Source organism: Penicillium longicatenatum (assembly GCF_028827895.1).
Source record: "Penicillium longicatenatum strain IBT 33135 chromosome Unknown contig_4_segment0_segment0, whole genome shotgun sequence".
Lineage (NCBI taxonomy): Eukaryota > Fungi > Ascomycota > Eurotiomycetes > Eurotiales > Aspergillaceae > Penicillium > Penicillium longicatenatum.
The window spans coordinates 1082288-1099667 of record NW_026643122.1 but is presented as its reverse complement, the minus strand read 5'-3'; the positions used below and the strand labels follow the sequence as shown (position 1 = coordinate 1099667).

At 50.7% G+C, this 17380-nt stretch overlaps 8 protein-coding genes across 8 annotated transcripts; 2 read left to right on the top strand and 6 right to left on the bottom strand.

Annotated features, from left to right (window-relative positions):
- Window positions 1–292: 292 nt before the first annotated feature.
- N7484_007218 (uncharacterized protein) lies at window positions 293–1799 on the top strand (the record flags this gene model as incomplete). Its single annotated transcript, XM_057117605.1, has 5 exons — window positions 293–421; window positions 488–524; window positions 574–641; window positions 700–1415; window positions 1436–1799. The coding sequence occupies 5 exons, from the start codon at window positions 293–295 to the stop codon at window positions 1797–1799; spliced, it is 1314 nt and encodes a 437-aa protein (XP_056970640.1).
- Window positions 1800–1966: 167 nt separating this feature from the next.
- On the bottom strand, window positions 1967–3950 carry N7484_007217 (uncharacterized protein; the record flags this gene model as incomplete). The annotated part of the gene is made up of 5 exons (XM_057117604.1): window positions 1967–2437; window positions 2523–2698; window positions 2750–3021; window positions 3090–3426; window positions 3506–3950. 5 exons carry the CDS (start codon window positions 3948–3950, stop codon window positions 1967–1969), a joined length of 1701 nt encoding a protein of 566 aa, XP_056970639.1.
- Window positions 3951–4088: 138 nt separating this feature from the next.
- N7484_007216 (Zn(II)2Cys6 transcription factor) lies at window positions 4089–5312 on the bottom strand (the record flags this gene model as incomplete). Its single annotated transcript, XM_057117603.1, has 1 exon — window positions 4089–5312. One exon carries the CDS (start codon window positions 5310–5312, stop codon window positions 4089–4091), a length of 1224 nt encoding a protein of 407 aa, XP_056970638.1.
- A 362-nt stretch (window positions 5313–5674) lies between these two features.
- N7484_007215 (uncharacterized protein) lies at window positions 5675–6786 on the bottom strand (the record flags this gene model as incomplete). Its single annotated transcript, XM_057117602.1, is given in 2 exon segments — window positions 5675–6332; window positions 6350–6786. The coding sequence occupies 2 exon segments, from the start codon at window positions 6784–6786 to the stop codon at window positions 5675–5677; spliced, it is 1095 nt and encodes a 364-aa protein (XP_056970637.1).
- Window positions 6787–7753: 967 nt separating this feature from the next.
- Window positions 7754–9782, bottom strand: N7484_007214 (NADP-dependent isocitrate dehydrogenase; the record flags this gene model as incomplete). The annotated part of the gene is made up of 6 exons (XM_057117601.1): window positions 7754–8712; window positions 8768–8906; window positions 8965–8998; window positions 9058–9068; window positions 9215–9250; window positions 9498–9782. The coding sequence occupies 6 exons, from the start codon at window positions 9780–9782 to the stop codon at window positions 7754–7756; spliced, it is 1464 nt and encodes a 487-aa protein (XP_056970636.1).
- Window positions 9783–10795: 1013 nt separating this feature from the next.
- On the bottom strand, window positions 10796–13905 carry N7484_007213 (C-1-tetrahydrofolate synthase; the record flags this gene model as incomplete). Its single annotated transcript, XM_057117600.1, has 5 exons — window positions 10796–10904; window positions 11012–13539; window positions 13597–13634; window positions 13694–13714; window positions 13785–13905. The coding sequence occupies 5 exons, from the start codon at window positions 13903–13905 to the stop codon at window positions 10796–10798; spliced, it is 2817 nt and encodes a 938-aa protein (XP_056970635.1).
- Window positions 13906–14745: 840 nt separating this feature from the next.
- tif34 (translation initiation factor eIF3 subunit i) lies at window positions 14746–15952 on the top strand (the record flags this gene model as incomplete). Its single annotated transcript, XM_057117599.1, has 4 exons — window positions 14746–14772; window positions 14837–15355; window positions 15422–15538; window positions 15593–15952. 4 exons carry the CDS (start codon window positions 14746–14748, stop codon window positions 15950–15952), a joined length of 1023 nt encoding a protein of 340 aa, XP_056970634.1.
- Window positions 15953–16780: 828 nt separating this feature from the next.
- mbf1 (multiprotein-bridging factor 1) lies at window positions 16781–17315 on the bottom strand (the record flags this gene model as incomplete). The annotated part of the gene is made up of 2 exons (XM_057117598.1): window positions 16781–17089; window positions 17157–17315. 2 exons carry the CDS (start codon window positions 17313–17315, stop codon window positions 16781–16783), a joined length of 468 nt encoding a protein of 155 aa, XP_056970633.1.
- Window positions 17316–17380: the final 65 nt, after the last annotated feature.

The following is a 17380-nucleotide window of genomic DNA, read 5'->3' as shown; positions in this document are numbered from 1 at the left end:
ACGGTTTTGATATATATTATTAATTCTCCCACTTTGCTGAACATTGAGTATTTGAATCGACACTGTTACAACACCTGCATACATACCGACTTTATCTCTTGTCTATCATTGAAAATTGCATTTGAGCTTCATTCGTTACTCTCAACCTTCGAATTGAATCCTACACCATTCTCATACGCCTGCATCGGATTAGATGGATTGACAATTGCTTGTGTTGAAGATTGCCAGCATACAAACCGTTAAGGTCAACCGATGGCTCTGAAAATATTATAACGTTTGAAGCACGGTGAATATGCGCGTCTTCGTTATAAGCACTATCTTTACCATTCTGGCGGCTCTCGTTGTCTCCATCCGGCTTTGGACACGATTCAAGCTAGTAAGAAGTCCTGGCTTGGACGATCTATTTATCTTTGCGGCTTTGGTATGTACTTGCACTTTGGATCTATGCACTTGGATATGTAGCGATGCTAACATGAGTCAATCACAGCTATGCTCCTTGGCATTCTACGGATTCATACTAGTCGGTATGCCAACCTGCCCCATACTCCTGCTTCGGGATCTAACAATCTATAGAGCGACACTATGGCCTTGGAATCGCCAAACAACAATTGCCAGACGATGTAATTACCAATCAGTTGCACGTAAGTTCACCAACAAGCCTAATTACCCTCCAAAAACTCAAATCTAACAAATCTTCAGTATCTCTGGCTCTCAATCCCATTTTACAATCTAGCCTTAATCCTCTCCAAATTATCCGCCTTATTCCTCTTCATCCGCATCTTCCGCACAAAACCTTTCCTCCTCGCCACATACATCACAATGGGCTTCTTGATAGTAGCAGGCCTGTGGGTGGTATTAAGCGGTTTCATCTTCTGCATCCCGATCTCGGATTTTTGGCATGCTTCGCCATCAAGTAACAAGCACTGTCTCCCAAAAGGACCAGTCTGGTATTCCAACGCCGCGATGCAGATCTTTTCTGATATCGTGATCCTGATTCTACCAATGCCACTCTTATACAAACTACAACTACCCCGGCAGCAGAAGATTGGCATTATGCTTGTATTTGGTGTTGGGATTTTGTACGTGCCCTTCTTTCCCAGCTTACTTACGCCCTCAACTTCCGAGCACGAGCTAACAATCTACTTGATGTATAGTGTAATAGCAACCAGTTCCGCCCGCCTCTACGAGCTAAGCACAATGGTAAACGGCCATGACTTCACAAAGAAAAACGCTGAAGCAGCAGTCTGGTCTTCCCTCGAATCCAACGTCTCAATAATCTGCGCCTGCATGGCCCCCTCCACCCCTTTATCTCAAATATTTTCTCCTTCTGCTTCCGCCCTCAACCACTTCACTCAACCCCTTGGTCAAAAACACACTCAAACGCGACCTGCGTCGCTGATTCCCGGAAACGTTCTGTACACGACTATGGACTTAGTACTGAAGGCGGGATCTTCTCGAATGATTTCTTCTACGCGGGCCCGGGCGGCTATACGGCTAGTATCTCCAAACTGGGAGATAGTGAGAAAGATGAGAAAGGGGAGTGTGAGGGTCAGGATGGAATTAGGGTTGTTAGGGAGTTGAGGATGGTTTCGGATTCAGTCATGCAGACTCCCAGACTTAGTCCGAGGCTTTTGCCTGATGAGGGTAAAAAGGATATTGAGTTAGGGGAGGTTTCGGGCATGGGATCTGGGTCTGGATCTGGCGGTGCCGGACAGGGGAGTTGGAATCCGAGTATTGAGTGGGATTTGGGAGATTTTGAGTTTCCGGATTATAAGGAAAGGATGAATGCTCCTATTTAGTGCCCTGGTGGCTCTTGGATTGTATATTATTGGTTGGATTGGTGTATATATACCATTTACATAGGCAAATACACGAACACTATGATGAAAATGATTCTAGAAGAGCAATTCAAATTTCTGTCCTTGATGTTTGTGAAATGGGCTTTGGATTGCATCCATGATATCTGTTAAAGACTCGGTCGAGCCAAATCCTTCCATCTCATCGCCTGCTCAATAGCTTTGGCTACAGCAACGCATTTTTCTTCACCGAATCTACCTCCCACCACCTGCACACCCACCGGCATACCATCGACCAAGTCGATATCATCTAAAGTCATCAGTATCTTAGTCACACATTTGCGGATGGCAAACTCACATTGCTCCTTATTGAACTTGTCGCCCGGGTTCCTAGGAACATGATCGAGCCAGTCCTGACTCGGCACATCCTTGTCCCTAGAAACCGTCGTAGCAGGAACAGTCAAAGCCGCATACCCTACCAAGTTCCAGATACTAGTGTATCCCACATAGTTATTAGATTTAACCCAGGTCCAGGGCTTATATCCGACCCAGGGCGTATTGGGCATGATCAAAGCATCGATGCCAGATGAGATCCAGCGCTCGAGATATGAAGTCTCGTATTTATATTTGGCGGCGTTCAACTGTGAAGACTTAGTAAATATCCATTGGATCTTTCTTCCATGGTAAAGCGCTTTTGAGGTTCTGTTGGGAGATATCTGATCATACCTGATGCGTTTCCGATGTAGTCAAGATATTCTTCTCTTTCCCAACAAGCATACCCTCGATGAGAGGTTCACCAGTTAACTCAATCATCCGACGACATCCTTCACCACCATCAGAAAGAATAGCTTTCTCCCATAACTCATATGCATACGCATGAGATGAGGCGTCCCACTCAAAGACTGTATCGACGTTAGCACGATTTTATCCCCCAAATCAGGGTACTGACTCACCTTCATGACCAGCCGCCTTCAAAGCCTCAATAACATCCCGAACACCACGTTCAGCAGGCGGCTGACATCTAACAACACCATCATCAACCAGAAACCCAATCTTCAACCTCTTAGGCCGCAGTGAAGCAAGACTCCTCCGCCACGGCACGGGAGCAACGTGCTGATCTAACTCCCAAGGCGAGGCACACGGCACAGCCTCCATATACCGCTCAATACTGGCAAGACTGACACTCATAGGTCCAGCGACCGAGCGAACAATATCTTGACCGGGGCTATACCAAACAAGTTGATTAGACCGAATTTCCTCTGCAAATACAACGACAAAAGAGGCAATACTCACTTCCCCCGCTCATAAGGATGTCTCCCCGGGCTAGGCGAAAGCCCATAAAGCCCACAAAGCCCAGCAGGAATACGAATTGATCCACCAAGATCAGTCCCAATACCAAGCGGACTTCCCCTGGCCGCAACAATAGATCCCTCGCCACCAGAACTGCCACCCGAGATCAGATTCCGATTGAAAGGATTAACGCACTGGCCCCAGACATGATTATACGAGTCAGACATCATCATTGACTGGGGCAGATTTGTTTTCACGTAGAGAACAGCGCCTAGTCTGCGAAGTGTTCTGGCGACGGATTTATCGGCTTGGGCTGGGTTATTGGTGAGACCGACCCATCCTGGAAAATTAGCATAAATCCATACATCCATATGGCTGGACCAGGAGTGATTCTGGATTGAAAATGCAATGCGACATACCAATGGATGTATCCACGCCCTTAACAGAAAATAAATCTTTAATTGACACTGGCAGCCCGTGTAGAGGCCCTAGCGTCTTGCCTGTAGTAGCGAGATGTTCATCCATCTCTTTAGCGACAGCGAAGGCTTCTTCGAAAAATATTTCCGTGCAACATGTTGTTAATTGGTGTGCCAGCGCTGCGCGCTTAGCGAATGCCCGCGTAAGCTCTAGGGAAGAAAGCTCGCCAGAGGAAAGCTTGCGCAGTAAGACAGTGATATCGGTTTCCTCGGTCAGAGCAAGCTCAGTCGGACTTAACGTCTGACGAATATATAGCAGGGCGTTGGGTGCAGAGTCTACCGAGGGAATTGGATCCAAGCGCCACTCGGCAGGAATCAGATCGAGCTGGCGCTCGCGCTTTTGAGCAGCGAGTTCTTGGTAAGATAAGGTCGGTGTGTCGGTTGCCATAATACAGATAAAGACAGAATAAATATCAAATCCATTAGGTACAGAGGAAGGAGCGGTATTTATGGATGTAGGGTTCAGATAAGAGATGCGGGGACGGTTAGATAGGTTTCCGCATTAGGAAAGCTATCTAACTCGTGTTTAGATCCTCCTCCATCTTGCCTCGCATTGTTCCTGTGCATCCGGATACCGCGGAAAGTCGCAAAGCTGACAATTCCGCCAATATCCTCGTAGAATTTCGCATTGTCTCGTGCTGCTTGCGTGCATCCCGGTCAAATAGGCCGGGCTGGCTAGGTGAACGTAGAATCTCGAGGACGTGGGGATCCGGGAGATGACATCGCATGCCTGATCTACCATCTTCGATAACGAATCGGAATAAGGATTCGAGATAGGGGTGCTTTCGTTATTCCCGTTCCCTCCTGCACGGCCAAATGCCACAATCGCGCCCGTGCATCTGTACACGGCAGCCGCCAATCCCCGCTCCGTAATATCACTATTATCTAAATTCAATATCTGACCCATGGCTCTGGAACTCAGGTCCAAGATATCGAGATTGTTATTCTGGTTTGCCAATTGCGCAAAGAGCTCAAATGTATCAGGTGGACAGCCCACCGAGTCGAAGAAATTCGGGCTTAGGACTCCGCGGTGCCAATCGTCAAATATCAGATCACCATCTCGAATCAGTGCGCCCGTAACGTCAAACCATACCAGGTACGATAGTACATCTCCAAGGCCAGGTACACGGGCAGCGAGGTCGTCAAGCTCGGTCTTGTTCCGACAGTGGAGGTCAAGGAGAGAGCGTGCACCTTGTAAATGACGATGCCATTTGCCAAATGAGCCACAGCAGACTTCAAAAATGGCGAATGTGGCGATACCGAATAGTGCAATCGGATGTCCGGAGTCGATCACTTTACTCAAGTTCGTCAAGGCTCCGAGATGCGTCTGGATCGATTGTTTATTGTCTGGTCCCTGCAAACGTGAACGAGCGAAGCTCAAGGTGTGAGCGATGAGTTTGACGGCTTCATCTGGGAGCTCTTCCTTGGTCGATCGAATCTCTTGGTAGAAGTGTGATAGAAGGTCGATGAACCCGTATAGATTGATAGGTATGTTGTTGCTTTGTGGCTGAGTTGGACTTGACTCCTTACTCCCATTTTCTGTCACCAATGTTGGCACTGATGGTACGTTTTCAGGTGTGCCTTTCTTATCACCCATCCAGACGACTCTCTGGGGATAGCTACATGCCACTCCATTCTGTTGGCACAGCTGGCAACGAGGGCGGTTGAGATCACATTTGGTGCCCTTGACTCGACAGCGGTGGCAATGACGATCGTGTCTGATTCCTCGAGGCTTCTTGATGCCTGCCATTGTGTTGTGGTCGTGCATCGGAGTAGTACCGGGAGATAAGCGTGCGGGGGAGGCGATTGGCCGGTTTGGTTCTAGCAAGAAAATGATTACATCGGAATTGACTCCAGTTTATGATAATCCTTTACAGAGCGAACCCATGAAGTTGGCCATAGAAAGTGTATTCCATTACTCTGGTAAACTGTGCTAAGCAAGAAGTGCACCGAATGAGCGAAGAACATGCGTATCTGTAGAAAGTTCAATCTGGACCAAAAGCCCAGCGATAGTCACGAAACACGGAATATCCGCATAACATAATCAGAGTACAAAAGCCAGCCAAAAGCTCATCAGCGAAGTCGCAATTCCTGTACATTTTGAAACATGCATCATTTTGAAATCTTGCTCATGTGCCAATAGCGGCTCTTGCGGTCCACGTCATTCTTGAGAAGCAGTCGCTGGGTCAATCGTTCGCGACGAGCACGTCGCTTGGTGGACGAATTTGATTGTTCTGGCTTCAGCTCCTCCTCTTTCATACCATCGGCAAGACTTGAGCGCGTCGACTCCGACTCCTTGAGTTTGATCCGAGGACGGCGAGGCACTTTGACAATTCGGTGGGATTCAGAGTGCACTCTGTGGTACTTGGAATTTTTTTGCCAATCGGAATCGGCCTGGACTGCCCTGTGAACTTTGTGACGGAAGCTGGCCCGGCGAAATGGACCCTTCAACTTGATCCTTTCCTTGAGCCGTTCGACAGCGGCAGTGACGGATCGGGTGGAAGCGATGCTTGTTGCATTTGACGAGTCCACAGACGAACCCTTCAACTTGATCCTTTCCTTGAGCCGTTCGACACTGGCTGTGAGGGATCGGGTAGAGGCGATGCTTGATCCCTTTGAGGAGTCTGAAGACGTTGCTGGGGTATCTGGTCTGTCGGACTTACTCGGTTCTGATGAAAGATTCTCAGAACTCAAGACCGATCCTCCAACGCTTGGTGGCTGCGACGCGGGTAAAGGAATGTTCTGAGGAGCTAGTGGAGGTATGTTGGTTCTGTAAAGTCCAAGGACAGGGCTCTGCCGCGTTGCATCGAAGGGGGAGTTCCAATGTTGAACTCGATTGGAAACTTGGGAATGACAACCGCCGCTGCACTCTCGACCGCACCATTGCAGGGTGTACCAGTGCAGCTCTTGTTCGCGCTGACAGAGGAATGAGGAGACTGAATGTCTTCATTACGGTCCGACATGCTCTGGTTGACTGAGGACACACTGCTTGAGCAGTTGATGCATGTCACCTCATACTCACCTTCTCGTGGTATATAGCTTGGGGAGACTGGTTGCAAGCCGATGTACATGTCCGGAGATGGATTGGATACCTGAAGCCACGATGGAAGCTCATCGATGGCAATGAGAGGTGTGGGGACACCACCAGGACGAAAAATGCAAAATCGAGGATGCAGCTGCTGGGGACGGATGAAGTGGACGGGACACACAGGCTGGAACTGCATGATGATGCTTGAAGAGTCGAAATAGACGAATGGTGCCTGGGGAACAACGGAAATGAGTGTCAAGAGACAAAATAAGTTGAGCACAAAAAGTGTGAGGTAGTGAACGTATGGTTTCAAAACGACGGTGTATGGTAGTTGTAATATGAAGCAAAGATATGGAGAGAGGAAGAGGAGGAAGAGGAGGAACAGGGTATTGCTGCATTATAATTCATCTTTTGGGTTGCGCCTTCCTGGGATCGGATGCCCACCACTGGGACATGAGAACGGAAAGAACAACATACTACATACTACCTAGTCGAGCACTTCGCTCATGTGATTGACTCGGACATGCATGATGCCATGAGTCCAAGGCCAATCGTCAACAACAATACCCACGCTAGTTTGCTGGGAATAGTTCTTCTAGCACAGTGTCTCAACATCCCTTAAGACTGTCAGAAGTAGCTTCAAGTCGAGAGAAGAGGACGTATAGATACTCTCTACGATCCTGAGCAAAATTGAAATCAGATGTATACAACCTGCTACGAAATAAACTCTTGGAGAACTCACGTGTCTTGGGATTTACTTAAGGTTGGGGTAAGTGAGCTCCACATCCCTTCCAAAACACAGAAGGGATTTAGATTGTAGTTGAACCCTGAAATGGCCTACGGTATAACTACGGTATAACTGACATGTTTGACTCGCAAATCAATGACAGTCTGTTGCTAGGATATTACCATTGTCTGCATGAATCTGATTTCTCAAGTGTAGGTCTAGGAAAGCAATGGAAATTTATGTACTAACATAAACGGCACTAATCGAAGCAGATATGAAATAGGAAGAAAGTTTATGCATAGCGACTCGAATTTTATTGTCCGACGACTGTACATGTCAGAAGCTAGATCAAGGTTCCCCTAGATCTATTGGGGAACAGATATCATATAGAAAGATTGCGCAGGCAGAAATGGGCATCACAAAAAGACAAAATGATCTACAGGCGAGACTTGAGGTTGGCCTTCAGCTTCCGCTCAACGGCAGCCATGTACTCGGAGGTGGTAACCCAGGCCTCACGGTCCTTGCGACCAGTGGCAAGGGCAAGATCCTTGGTCATGATACCCTCGTCGTTGACAACCTCGATACAGGCACGCTCGAGCTCCTCGGCGAACTTAACAACGTCGGGGGTGTTGTCGAGCTGACCACGCTGGACGAGACCACGGGTCCAGGCGAAGATGGAGGCAATGGGGTTGGTGGAGGTTTCGTTACCCTTCTGGTGTTCGCGGTAGTGACGGGTGACGGTACCGTGAGCGGCCTCGGCCTCGAAAGACTTGCCGTCGGGGGTGACGAGAGTGGAGGTCATGAGACCGAGGGAACCGAAGCCCTGGGCGACGATGTCGGACTGGACGTCACCGTCGTAGTTCTTCAGGGCCATGACGAAGCCACCCTCAGACTTGATCATCTGGGCAACCATGTCGTCGATGAGACGGTGCTCATACCAGATCTTCTTGGCATCGAACTCAGCCTTGTACTCCTTGTCGAAGATCTCCTGGAAGATATCCTTGAAGCGGCCGTCGTAGCGCTTAAGGATGGTGTTCTTGGTGCTCATGTACAGAGGGAGACCCTTGAGGAGGGCCATCTTGAAAGAGGCGTGGGCGAATCCACGGATGGACTCGTCAGTGTTGTACTGAACCTGAGTGACACCGCCACCCTGGAAGTCGAAGACCTGGGCAACCTCGGGCTCACCACCGGCGGGGGTGTAGACCAGCTCGAGCTTACCGGGGCCGGGGATAACACGGTCGGTAGCACGGTACTGGTCACCGAAGGCGTGACGGCCAATGACAATGGGCTTGTTCCAGCCAGGCACGAGACGGGGGATCTTATCAATGATGATGGGCTCACGGAAAACGGTTCCGCCAAGGATGTTACGGATAGTACCGTTGGGGGACAGCCACACTAGGTCCAATTTTAGTCACCGAATGTGTACAATTGAGAGCAGTCCATAACTTACTCTTCTTCAGCTTAAACTCCTCAACACGGGCCTCATCGGGGGTGATGGTGGCACACTTGACACCGACACCGTACTTCTTGATAGCCTCAGCGGCGTCAATGGTGACCTGGTCATCGGTCTGGTCACGGTACTCAAGACCCTAATCAATTGGTTAGCGGGAGTGACTCAGAACGTTATGGGTTGGTTTAGAAGCTTACCAAGTCGTAGTACTTAAGGTCAATGTCGAGGTAACTGAAGATCGGTTTAGTAAAACGGACGAAACGAACACTCCGTCTAGGTTCAGCACTTACGGCAGAATCAACTAAAGAAAACAATGTTAGCCATGGTCTAGATCTCTAGGGCGATCTGATGCATCGACTGCATGCAGCCTTCTGCAGCCGGGAGCCGATCATGCAGGTTCAGCTAGCAAGAGGGGCAGAGGGGCAATGGGATTGTTCCGAGGCTTACCTTGTTACGGATGTCTTGCCAGATAATACGGGTCATCTATTGAAGATCCTCTGTTAGCCAAGTTCACAATTGATGCCGAACGAGCCTCGGGTCGGTCCATTGGCATCGGGTTGGCCCAATGACACATGTATGAGACTAGATCCCCCGTGTTTCCCCGCGTTGAATGCCGGACAAGACGAAAATGTACCGCTCGAAGCACGAGACAATGCAAGCTTGTGACAAACCCCGCGCAAGGGAGAGATCGGGGTCTAAAATATAAAAAGGGGAGGGATTCGCTCCATACCTCATCACCATCCAGCTCCACCACCGGGTTCACGACCTTGATCTTGCTTTCGGAAGCCATAGTGCGGATTTGAGTAAGGTACAACGAAGAAGTCGATCCGGTCCAGCGGGAAGACGCAGAGATTCTGTTAGTGCGAGGGAGGGAGGCAGAAGAAAGAGATCTCTGGGAAGTAGAAAAGGAAGTAAAGGAGGAAGAGAGAAGACGAGAAGAAGAAGAGAGAGGGGCAACAGGAGGGGTCGCAAGGGACCGGCGCGCGAAAGCGGAACCAGACCGAAGAGCGTTCATAGTGTGGAAATCAGGCAAGAATTGGGGCCTATGCTCGGAAAAGCGTCAGCGCGACTTTCTCTCTTTCTGTTTGGTTCGGAGGCAGTATCGGGGGGACAGTTCTGCGGGTTCGCCGTGTTGAACAACCGAGGGAACGATGTTCGGCAGAAGGGAAAAGCGGCAGTGGGGTCGGAGTTGTCCTATGCCCGATCGCAACGTCACCCGCTAGATGTGCCGGAAACAATGTCTGGGGGAGCCAAAGCCCGGGGGAAAACGGGAGTGGCCGGGTAACTGGGCAAATGGGTCCAACAAGGCAAATGGGAACTGGGGGAATTACCGAGCAAGAGGAGAGCGATGGCAAGGTCGAAGGGGAAAAGAGGAAAAAGCCTTGTCCGGGAGGAAACTCTGCTGCAAGGAACAAATGGATGAGCCAATGTGATCTCCTCTTCTAACCGTTTGCCGCTACAAGAAGCGCCGAAGCCGGACAGTCACGAGACTTACCAAGGGAAAGCTGATAACCTGATGGATACTAGAAATTAAAAGGTAAGAATGGAGGAGGCCATGGCTTCTTTCTCTTAAATCCCCTGGTCCTAGCCCTTTCTATGTTCCATTCATCGAGTCACCGGGCTCATAGCTCTATCCACCGACCCGCTACACGGTTGGGGGAAGAAGTCAAAACGTAGTGTTCTCCGGAGCTCGGAGCACTACTCCGCGCTCACCGAGGAAGGTGCTAGACCCACTCTTGCACCGGGAAACGATCACCCGAATAGCACGATCTACAGGTACAAGACCTTGGAAGTCCCAAGGTTGATGATGGCTTAAAAAAATAGTGTTTCGTAACTTCTTGAAATTGATTCATCTGCTAACGAACCTGGTGTTGAAATTCTCCGCTCTAAACATTCCCATGGGACGCCAGATTATCGTTGTAAGTGGTATGTGTTGAAAAAAGTCCCAAGCCGTGCTCAATACACGGTTATATACATCCAGTCATTGTCTATCCAATCCGAACCTTAAAACAAAGTTTCATGCACGATCTAGAACAGACCGTCGATCTCACCAGTCTCTGGGTCAATGTCTACATTCAGGTAGCCCGGTGCAGTAGGCAGACCAGGGATAGTTTGGATGTCGGCAGCCAAAGCGTAACTGTGAGTCAAATTAGTAGTTGCGTCTTGCATGGTAGATAGGAATGGGGACAAAAAGCGGGTCACTGCGGGGACCGTAATGGAAAAAGAAATGGGGAGAGAGCTTACAGATATCCAGCGCCCACGGCTAGTCTGACATCCCGAATTGGTACAGTGAATCCGGTTGGTGCACCCTTCAGGGCAGGGTCGTGACTGAGAGAGTACTGGGTCTTGGCAATACAGATAGGCAGATTGGCAAATCCTTGCTGGGTGTAGGTATCAACCTTCTTCTGTGCGAGCTCGCTAAACTCCACTTTCTCGGCGCCGTACATTTCCTTGCCGATGCGCTCAATGCGCTCCTGGATGCTGCCATTCAGGTCGTAGAGCAGCTTGAAGTCCTTGGGCTTGGAGCTGGCGACCAGAACACCCTTAGCCAGGTCAACGGCGCCGGCTCCACCCTCAGCCCAGTGGTTGGCGGGGATGGCATCCTCGGCACCGGCTGCGATCGCTTCCTCCCTGATGACAGCAATCTCAGCCTCGGTGTCAGTCTCAAATTTGTTGATGGCCACGACAACCGGCACGCCGTATTGCCGGGCATTGGAAATGTGCTTGCGCAGGTTGACACAACCCTTACGGAGAATATCGACGTTCTCAGTGCGGTAAACCTCGTGCAGAGCAGCACCAGGCTTGATATCGGGACCGCCACCGTGCACCTTCAGGGCGCGGACGGTAGCCACGATGACCACGGTATCGGGAGAGAGACCCGATGATCGGCACTTGATGTTGAAGAAGCGCTCACCACCCATGGTGAAGTCGAAACCAGCCTCAGTCACGACGAAACCAGTCTTGGCATCGTGGTCCTCGTCGGGCTCGGTACCGGCCAACTTCAAGGCCAGTTTATCGGCAATGACGGAGCTAGCGCCAATACTGATGTTTGCGAAGGGGCCAGCATGGACCAAAACGGGAGTTCCCTCCAAGCTCTGCATGAGGTTGGGCTTGATGGCATCCTTCATCAAGGCAGCAAGAGCACCACCGGCGCCAATGTCATCACAAGTGACTGGGTCACCGCTGCGGGAGGTAGCGACCACCATACGGCCCAGGCGCTCACGCATGTCCGCCAAGTCGTTACTCAGAGCAAGGATCGCCATACACTCACTGGCAACGGAGATATCGAAACCAGTCTCGCGAGAAAGACCCTTCTCAGTAGGAGCCTCACCAACGGTGATGCCACGCAAGTGACGGTCGTTGACATCAAGAACACGACGCCAAGTGATAGTGGTAGGGTCAATGTCCAGACGAGCAAAGCGGCGGATCTCGTCCTCGGTAAGCTCATCCGGGTTGGTCTTCTCGATACCCAGCTTCTTCAGGCGACGGTACATGATAGGCTGGAACTCGCGCTTGCCCTTCTTGGCGGGCACCAGACGGCTGTAGAGAGGGCCGTCCTTCTGTGTGCTCTCATGGAACATGCGGGTCTCAATTGCTGCAGCAAGCAGGTTGTTGGCGGCAGTGATCGCATGAATGTCACCTGTCAAGTGCAGGTTAAACTCATCCATAGGAATGACCTGACTGTAGCCACCTCCGGCAGCACCACCTTTGATACCAAAGGTGGGTCCTTGGCTAGGCTGACGAACGTTGGCAAAGGTGATACGGTTCAGGTGAGCTCCAAGAGCCTGAGTAAGACCAAGAGTAGTGGTCGACTTGCCCTCACCCAGAGGAGTAGGGGTGATACCGGCAACCAGAATGTAACGTCCATTGCGACGGTGAGAGAGACGGTCCAAGGCCTCAAGCCCAACCTTGGCCTTGGTGTGACCGTAGGGCTCCAGCTCATGAGGCGCAACGCCAACCTCAGCAGCAACCTGAGTAATTGGCTTGGGGTATTGAGCGCGAGAGATGGCGATATCCGACGGGACGGGAGTCTGAATACGAATAGGTAGTGGAGTAATGCGACGGTCCTTCTGCTTCTCGAAGTATGATTTGGCAGCATGGACCACATTCTTCAGCAGCATGGCAACTGTCATAGGGCCCACACCACCGGGGACCGGGGTGATTTGCGAGGCCACCTGGGAAGCAGACTCGAAGTCCACATCTCCGACTAGGCGCTCACCAGACTTCTTGGTCGCATCAGGCTTGTAGTTGATGCCAACATCAATCACAACGCAGCCTGGCTTCAACCATTCACCCTTCACATACTCGGTCTTTCCAATAGCGGCGACGACAATGTCAGCATTTTTCACGATGCTTGGGATGTCGGCACTCTTAGAGTGGCAGACCGTGACGGTGGCGTGGGCATTGCGGAGCAGGAAGCTGACTGGGCTGCCAACAATGTCGCTACGTCCCAGGACTACAGCCTGCTTGCCTGAGGGGTCAACTCCACTGGCCTTGAGCAGCTCCATCACTGCAAGCGGAGTGCACGGGGTGAAGTGTGGGCGGCCACCACGCTTGGCCAGCTCACCAATGTTGACAGCACCGAATCCATCCACGTCCTTCTCATCAGAGACGGCAGAGGTGATGCTGTGCTCGGACATGTGGGAGGGGAGGGGTAACTGAACCAGGATACCGTGAACGGTGGGGTCATTGTTGGCCTTGGTAATCTCCTGGAGGAGCTCCAGCTCGGTGCTGGTCTCGGGAATGTTGATCAGAGTGCAAAGGATGTTGGCCTAAAGTGAGTCAGCAGTCATCCTATCTCTGACTGTTGCCAATTGGATCAAATCTACCTCTTGGGCGGCCTTCAGCTTCATGCGCACATAGGTGCCTGGGTTCTAGTTAGTTCTGTGCCTTAATTGGTCGATACATGTGTGATGCAAAACTAACTGGAATCCGATCGGTTGCCGACTATCGCAAAGTGGTGTTAGTCAATCACATGCTGCTAGTTTCGCGTTGGGACTGGAGCAAAATTGCTTACCTTGAAAAATGATTAGGTTAGGCTTGAACCGGGGGTTGGCAATCTGAGTCTCCTCAATCTCAGTCTTGAGACCCTGGCGAATGGCTTTGGCAATTGCCGTGCCATCAATCTTAGCGGCCATGGCTGCGGAGCTGCAGAACGTGCGATTCGAAGCAGCGGGCAACGGGTTTAGAAAAGCAGACTTTTGGGATGGCGTCGAAAAGATTGACAAGACAGAACCTCTTACCCCTCGTGCGGAGGATATGGTGTGGTATGAAGACAAGCACAGGGAGGTGCGGAGATAAAAATTAGTCGCTCGCGCCTGAAGGGAAAGAGGACCGCGGGGTACGGCGGGGAACAGCATGAATATTATTGCTTCTTTAGGGGCGAGAACCCTCGGAGCTGACTATCGGTTCGGGATCACGAGGAAGCTTAACATTTCACCCTTATGATAGAGGAAAAACTCGGAATCAGAAACCAAAAGAGATCTTGGCCAGAGTTTATGTCTCTTCGAATGTAGTCTCTTTCCCCCTCACCTCGTCTCTCCTGCAATTCCCTTTCTCGTTGCTGTGATACTTCGGAATCCGAAAGGGAGAACGCAAGTCACACGGGGCATTGTTGCCTGAGGCACTCACAAAACTCCGAAGATAACAGCTTAATGAGTCATGGCTATTAGTTGATCCGATGGAGCTTTAGTTATTCCGATTGTATGGGTGCCAGATCAGGCCTAATAGGGCTTAGGGCTGAGGGGTAGCACATCACGTGTAGATACCGGATCAATGGTTTTGCCGGAAAAGCGCGATTCGATACGGTTTGTCAGTCTTGGCGCTGGAGGAGTGTGCGATGAAATTCACTAGTGAAAGAAAGTGACGGTTGACGAGATTGACCCCCCCTCCTCCGATATACCCGCCATACATCCACCTCACTGAGACGATCAGCTCAGTGCACTTATTTCCGGTCATTTCCTGTCGCATCCACCAAGATGAGACCTATTCTGCTGTCGGGACATGTGCGTGGGATTCTTCTTTAAAAGCTCGGGTCCACAGTGAAAACTAACCGTAATCACCTTATAGGAGCGGTCCCTCAACCAGATTCGTTACAACAAGGATGGCGACCTCCTCTTCTCGGTTTCTAAGGATAAGAATGTGTGCGCATGGTGGACCGCCAACGGTGAGCGCCTCGGAACGTACGCTGGCCACCAGGGTGCTATCTGGACTGTCGACGTGAGCCCCAACACTGTGATCCTTGCGACTGGATCAGCCGACAACACTGTTCGGCTATGGAACATCAAGACTGGCGACTGCATCAAGGTTTGGGAGTTCCCGACAGCCGTGAAGCGGGTGGCATTCTCCCCGGATGGAAGCAAGCTGCTGGCAGTGACGGAGAAGCGTATGGGTTTCCTCGGTTCGATCGCTGTTCTCGACATCGCCTATGGTGATGGTCAGGGCAACAACCTGGATGTTCAAGCAGAGGAGCCAAGCTTGCGCATTACTTGCGCTGAGAGCAAGGCCACTGTTGCCGGATGGAGTTACATGGCCAAGTACATTATCGCTGCACACGAGGATGGCTCCGTCAGCCAATATGACCCTAAGGTATGCCCGTCAGGGTGATATTTGGATTCAATCCCAGCCTAGGAATACTAACATCTTTTTTCTCAGACCGGTGATCAGCTGGAGAACATCCAGGCCCACGAGTTCGACCACCAGATCAACGACATCCAATTTTCCGCTGACCGCACCCACTTCATCACCGCCTCCAAAGACAAGACTGCTAAGGTAGGCAGACGACATTAATCTCAAATTCAGAACAATCTAACTGACCTTTTCCAGCTCATCTCCGCTCGCAACCTCGCCATCCTCAAGACCTACCCCGCCGATACTCCCCTCAACTCCGCCTCCATCACCAACAAGAAGGACTACGTGATTTTGGGTGGTGGTCAGGCCGCCATGGATGTCACCACCACCTCCGCTCGCCAGGGTAAATTCGAGGCCCGCTTCTACCACAAGATCTTCGAAGACGAGATCGGCCGTGTCCGTGGTCACTTCGGTCCCCTCAACACCATCGACGTTCACCCCGCCGGTACCTCATACGCCTCCGGTGGTGAGGACGGTTACGTCCGTATCCACCACTTCGATAAGGGCTACTTCGACTTCATGTACGAGGTTGAGCGGGAGCAGCTGCGGAAGTAAGGGACGACTACGCTACGAAGAAGTATAGGTGATTCGAGTCGAGGAGAGTTGTGTGTATGTGTTTACGATGCGAACTAGACTCGGGACGTTTGTTTTTAATTTTGCCCTCGAGTCCGGCATATGGGATGAGATGATGACCTTTCGAGGACACGGTTTTCTCATTTCTTGATTCCTACATGATCAACCGGAGTTGGTACCCTTTTGCTTTTGTTTTCTGTTTAATAAAAGACAGCATGCTTCATTTTCAGCTCTCGAGTTATATGTCTTTCTTGCTGGGGAGAGCGTGTGGACGCACGGCTCAAAATTCCAGTGGACGTACATATCACAAAATAGACAATACAGAAGCCTTGCAAAATTTCAATCAGTTCAGACAAGTATTCAAGGAGCTAGGCTTGTATATCGAGGTCTCTGATTCGGCCCTAGTTAGGTCTGGAAGTCTTCGGCCTATTGACGCACGTTGAGACCAGGATCAATGGCTAGGATATAACGCATGCAATCAGCTGTCCAATCGAACTTGACAATTAAGTAATAATCTTCCCTGAAAGTACGGCTCTACGTTAACCATACATCACAGAAACACCATGGACGTAGATCACAATCATTGAGGTATCTCATTTATACATTTTTATCCGAATTTTCTCTAAGCCCATTCCATGCAAGGCCAGCGCTAATCCGACCAGCAGAAAAGAACCCCCCAAAGAGGTAAAAAAAAAAAGTAGACATCATATCAGAAAAAGGGGAAAGGCATGACGTTCATCACAAAAACAAAGAAGAAAGAAAATGCGTCTCATCCCCCAGAAATAAAGCACAAGCCGAGGCCTAATTCATTTATTTCTTCTTGGGGAACTTTTCTTTACCGATGTCACTACCACGGAGCTTCACATTAAGCACGCGCTCCATGGCAGAAAGAACCTTCTGATCCGGAGCGGCGGAACCACGCTCGAAGTCCTGGATGACAGTGACGGTAGTGTTGCACTTGGTGGCGAGCTCCTTCTGTGTCATCTTGTAGCCCTCATCGGTACGGCGCTTCTTGATAGCGTCTGCGACTTCGAGGCCGACGGTCTTAGGCTTGATGATGTCGTCACTGCGGTCGACCTTGGTGAGGTGCTGGCCTTCGGGGGCACCAGACTTCGCAGACTGTGGATTCGGGTTAGTGTTTGTTTCATGGGTTTTGGGGATCATAGGCTGCAACGGTTGAACGTACGATATTACCGGTGGTGTACTTCTTCTCGGTGGAGAGGATACCACCCTGGCGCTGAGCGGCATTCAGGGCGCTCTTGCCCTTGACGACAGTCTCGCGGGGGGCCATACCGGCGCCACGGTGCTTGCTGCCGATCTTGGTGGTAGTGTTCCAGTCGTCCATTTTTGCGGTTGAAGGTTGTGGTTGGGAATAGGGTGTTGTGGTGTGGATTGTGGAGGAAGGAAGGT